Here is a 5,380-nt window from a genome sequence, read left to right as displayed (position 1 = left end):
AAAAGAAAGAAAAACAACGGGGGGCGGGGGGGGAGGGGGGAAAAGACAGAGCTCATGGGCTTCAGTTCTTTTCTCCCAGCTGCTTTCTAACTGTTCTTAATGATAACCAGAAGTCATTCTCCTACTTTCAAGTTTCAATGCACATATCATATCAAGTCTTCCACTTTCTGTATGCTCTAAAGAAATAAAAGTTTAATCTTAATTCCCCAGCTGCTCCCAGGTGTTCGCTCAAACAGCCAGGCTAGAAAACAGATGACATGACATTATTTCATAATAAAGCGGGAGAGGCATGAATTACCACAAAAGCAAGTCTTAAATGGATGGCAAGAATCACAGACACAACTCAGTCCTGCAGTAAAACCAGCAAAACTGTTTTCAGACTTGAACACTTAAAGCAAGTCTCCCTACTGCTGTAAAGGGGGTGGTCCTTTGGCTACATCCATACTTCTAAGTATGGCAAACCAAGTCAGGTCCCATTCACTGGCTCTAAGGCAAAGCATGCTTATTACATTCATACAACTATTTTCTGCCCTCCATAGAGTATCTCTTCTGCCTCAACTATGCAACGTCCTGGTAACAAACCATAGCCTAACACCATCTCATGACCTAGGTGTTACAGCACTGCCTGGGAGGGAGCAACTCAGTGTGGGCCAGAGCACCACAGATGCTCACACCCCTCTGACAGTCCTAGGCTGTGGCTCTCCTCAGATTCTCTGTTGAGGACACAACCACTGAGACCCTCGCTTGAAAGGGCTGGCCAAAATCTTTAGGGAGAAGTATTTGAAAAGCTACAGGATTATTGTAAGGCACATTCATATTCTCTATTCTGGTTCACTTCTAAGCATGTATCTTTGTCTAAATAGACTAGGGCATTTTACTTCCTTTCTTCAAGCTGCTAATTCTGCAACTGACTCCCAAGACCTGTGCTGTACAAGGGAATATACTCGTACTTCAGAAACAAGCACAGCTATTCAGATGTACTTTGCACAGACAGGAGGATTTAAGGTGAACATACAGGCTGTTCCTCAGGCATTTGCTAAATTAATGATTTAAAAGGAATGATGTGAGAGCTGCTTTATGAAAACTAAAATTTCTTCAGTATCAAGGCTCAGGCAAACTACTGAGACCTGACAATTTAGAATGTCTATGCGGATCAAAACCACATTACACACAAGGTAAATCAATGTTATTTTATAAGGATTCACTCACAAACCCTCCGGATTTTGTTTTTAGCAACAATTGTAACATTATACACAGCTAACATCAAAACAACCTTTTGTTCTTATGTACAAGATGCATAAAACAAAGTAGGTTGTTATGGGGCTGTATATATATTAGCTGGAAAATCAAACATAGCTGTTCACATTTCAGGGACTGACAACATGTACACAGGGTTTCAGAATTTAGGTCACTTTATGGAAACTTGGAGGCAGGTGCCAAATGGCCAAGTGTTTCCATTGGGTATGTCTCTCCTTAGCATGTCCCAACACAGCTCTGGAAGAAACCATAATAGCAAACAAGGAAAAGTCAAACAACCAGGCTTATGCTTTGTGTTAAGATAACACGCTCTGCTGGAATACCCCAGAACACAGAAGGGACAAGGAATAAGGCTGCATGTTAAAGGAAAAAAGTTAAATTTAACATATTTGAAGAATTAGAAGCTATTTCTTTTCCCATCTCCTTCTAGTCTGCAGCCATTTATTACTTCTGAAAAACGAGGTACTGAGGAACGGGAACTCCAGAGGGCACAGACCCTGCAGCACTTGGGAATTTCATATACTTGAACTGTTTTGGCTAGGTGTGTGCTAGTTCCCAGTACCCTGGGACAGACAGAGTGCACTCAATTTATGTGAGGAAAAGTATTGCCCTTGGGAGGCTCACAGCAGTAATGGTATCATGTGTCATGAGAATGCACAGTGCGCTAGCTGACGCCAGTGGCTGACAAAAATCCCCTCAAAATCCCTATGCTCTCCTTCTTTTGGTGCCAGGTTGTCTCAGCTCCCTGCAGAGTATAAAGCACTAGGGCAAGAAAATAACACTGACAAGCCTAATTCCATCACTCATGGCAGATTAAGGTAAAAAGACCAAAAAAAAAAAAAAACCCAAACAAAAAAAAACAAACTCCAAACAAATAAAAAGCCCCTTGCCCAAAGGTAAAATGCAAAGATCCTTCAGTTCAGTTCATCTTAAATCACCTTAATAGCTGCTAACAGGACAAAGAGAATAAATGCTCACTTCATCGTAACAACTTGCAAATGGAAAAAAAGGCAATTAGGTCACTTCTCTGTTCGGGTGGGCTTCAGCTGAGCCCCCTGCCCTGCACTACATCTGGGACTACCTGGTTCACTTATGTTGCCTCTCTCACATACATTTAAACCTGTTCTTGTCTACCCTCCACATTCCCTTTGTTGAAGAGAAGAGGTGTGATGTCCCTTCCAATTAAGCTCACTGAAGCAAGGCACTCAGTACAGGACAAGAACACGTGGGCATCAACAACTGTATTTTTTCTCTCTTCTGTTTTGTCCTAAACAAGAGCAATAAGAGATGGAAACTCATACCTGGTCAGAGGCTTCGCACTCAGACAGGTTCCTCCAGGGCAGGGTTGAATTCTCCTTCAGCAGCCACGTCCCTTCTAGGGTGCAAAACCGGTACACCTGCCCATGCAGCACTGCCAGGAGCAAAACGAGCCATTGGGTTAATGAGAAGAGAGTCTGCTGACAGGCAAGGTGTGCAGAGGTTCAGTGCAAGTTTCTTCCTGGCTGATGGCTCTCCTGGGCTGGGGGAAACCACAGCATTGCTGGGGGAGCATCTCACCAGCTCCCTGCCTGTGGCAGCAGCTGCTGCTGTTCATCCTCAAGGCCAGGGAACAGCTTGGTAGGACACAGCTGTAAAGGGATCAGACAGCACATACTCCAGAACTAATAACCGTTCTGTAGCAACAACAGCTGAAATAGTTGCTGCCATCTTTGTGAGGATTTTACAACATGCATAAATTCCAGCTCACTGAAATATCAGATTTTAGACACACAAGTTTTGAAAATGTTAAGCCCCAGCTACAAAACTACCAGGAAAAGGCAGCAAAGAGTAAACGTGTTTTCTGAGACCACACAGACCTAGAGGAACCTCAGAACAGATATGTTAACACTAGTTCCCAAAATGTAAATGACTATACAAACATTGTGCTACATAATGAAGCTGTAGATCTTTGCCTAAACCATTAATCTTTTTACTCCTTCTGTCTACATGTTTAAATAACAAAACCAGCAATAAATAAAACACCCTTCCAAAGCACTTACTAAGAAGGAGAAAAAATGACTGCTGTAGCTGAACCCAGGACACCCTCAAAACACTGGGTCAATCCCTCAACCAGCGTTAGCCTCTATCAAGGCCATGTTTAGAAACAGACTTCCAATGTTTTGAGGTATGAAAAACCAAGTTAAGAGGATTCAGTTCTACACAGGTATCAAAATACCTCTCAATTGTAGCTTTTGCTCAAACCCAGCCTTGCCTGCTGCAACCTCACCCTGTTGTCAGCTCCCCCCTTACTGCAAACCAGAATTCATTAGAAGTCAACATTTATGCTCAATGTGAATATATTGAAACTTATTTGAAGTTATAACAACCCAGTAGGCTATTTGCATATTAGTTGACAACTGGTAATTTGTTTGATAGTTGTCAGCGGTAGATTAGTAGTACTTTAAGCGAAGAACGATGGTTTAAAAAAGATAATATAAACATTCATATTCTAATAACCCATTTCTAATGACTATGCTAAATGGTAACTGATAATGGTTTTGGTAGGCATAGTCTATTTGCTTTTGTAATTGGTGTAGCGAATATACCAGTAAGAGATAATATAAAGAGGATATAAAAATAAAGTTATGCCTGGTGGAGGCTTTTCCTTACTATTAAGAATATCTGTTTGCATATGTTTATAGAAAAAGAGAGGAGAGATTGGGGCATCACATGCAACATACATTCACATCTACTAACTGCTGTTAATATTTTGTCATCGCTCTCATTATCTATTGCCAGTGCCAACCACTTCCTTTGGTAAGGATGTTGCTGTAATGTTAAGGATGGAGGGCAGCAAGTAGAAAAGCATAATTTTCTCCCACCCCCTCAAGATTAATGGACAGCAAATTGAAGTACACCACTCAAAGCATCTATGCAAAGGCACCTCTAGGAATCAGGAAATACTGTATATTAGAAACCAATAAAGGTAAAATCCAGGGGGTTAAAGTACGGAGGGTCAATAGGACTCAGAAATTCACTCTGACTGCCACTGCATGAGCTGTAACCAAGGCGTATTACAAGACAAAATTATTATAAGAAAGAATTTCACACAAAAAGAAATTCTACTGCACTCAAAAAAAACCCCAACCAAACCACACACACAAAACCAAATCAAAATCCTACAACTTTCTAAAGGAGAATTGATTAAAAAAAAACCAATCACACACAACAAACAACAAATATTTCACATTCTCTAAAACTCTGGGAATTCACACACACACACACGCTAGTATTTCTTACTGTCAAGGCATAATTGGGATGAAAACTTCGCCTCAGTGTATTTATTTTTAGTCCAAATCATCATGACACATTTTAATTTTCTTTTTATTGATAAACACTTCTTTTGAAATAATGAGGAAAATCTATTGTATGCTGAAGCCTGGCATATATGGGAGAATGGAAGAGTTTACAGTAAATGAAACATGAAATTTGCCAGCAGACAGAAAGACAAGGCAATTAATTTAAACATGAAGAAAGATGAATGTAACCCTATTACACTGGAAAAAGGAGTCCTGCCACATGTAGGAGTCACTAACACTCAAACTGAAATGACAGCTCTCATGGATCTCCAGGTAGCCACAAGCCAGCTGTGTCAGGTTGACTTAGCCTCCCTGCCTGCCAAAACACTTGTGGGTCAGTGCAGAATCCAGAGGCAACTAAAGACCAACTGGACTGCCTGTATCCAGGAAAAGCCTTAAGAAGTAAAAGAATAAACCAAACCAAAAATCCATATAGATGAGATTGCATATGAGAGTGTGACAGCATATATGCCTGGTTTATCAAATAATTTATTAGACAAAATGCTTATGAGATAAAAAAAGTTAAAACAAAACTTAGGCTTTAAGGAAGAGTTTCGATTCTCATTGATACATTGAGAGATGCTCATGAAAGCTGAAAGATAGGACAAAAATCACAAGATGAAGAGAGCGCAGTGCTGATGTACTGCAGGCAGCCAGTTCCTCTCAGGAATATGAAAACAAGTCTCACCATGGTGGAAATAAATTATTTTCAGTTGTGTGTCAAACACCACAGAACCCCCTCAACATCAGAGGTTTACTGTAGACCCCTCCCAAAATGCATCATC

General features: G+C 40.7%; 1 protein-coding gene across 1 annotated transcript in view; it reads right to left on the bottom strand.

The window, feature by feature from the left end:
• GLP1R (glucagon-like peptide 1 receptor) overlaps positions 1 to 5,380 on the bottom strand; it is a 54,012-nt gene that overhangs the window by 28,306 nt on the left and 20,326 nt on the right. Inside the window, exon 3 of the mRNA XM_010015507.1 lies at positions 2,559 to 2,668. Within this exon, the coding sequence (XP_010013809.1) occupies positions 2,559 to 2,668 (110 nt within the window). The remainder of the gene's footprint in view (positions 1 to 2,558; positions 2,669 to 5,380) is intronic.

The sequence above is a fragment of the Nestor notabilis genome, unplaced genomic scaffold, assembly GCF_000696875.1.
Source record: "Nestor notabilis isolate BGI_N333 unplaced genomic scaffold, ASM69687v1 scaffold9325, whole genome shotgun sequence".
NCBI classification, from domain to species: domain Eukaryota; kingdom Metazoa; phylum Chordata; class Aves; order Psittaciformes; family Psittacidae; genus Nestor; species Nestor notabilis.
Note: the sequence above shows the minus strand (reverse complement) of the source record. Positions and strands in the feature narration are given on the sequence as shown.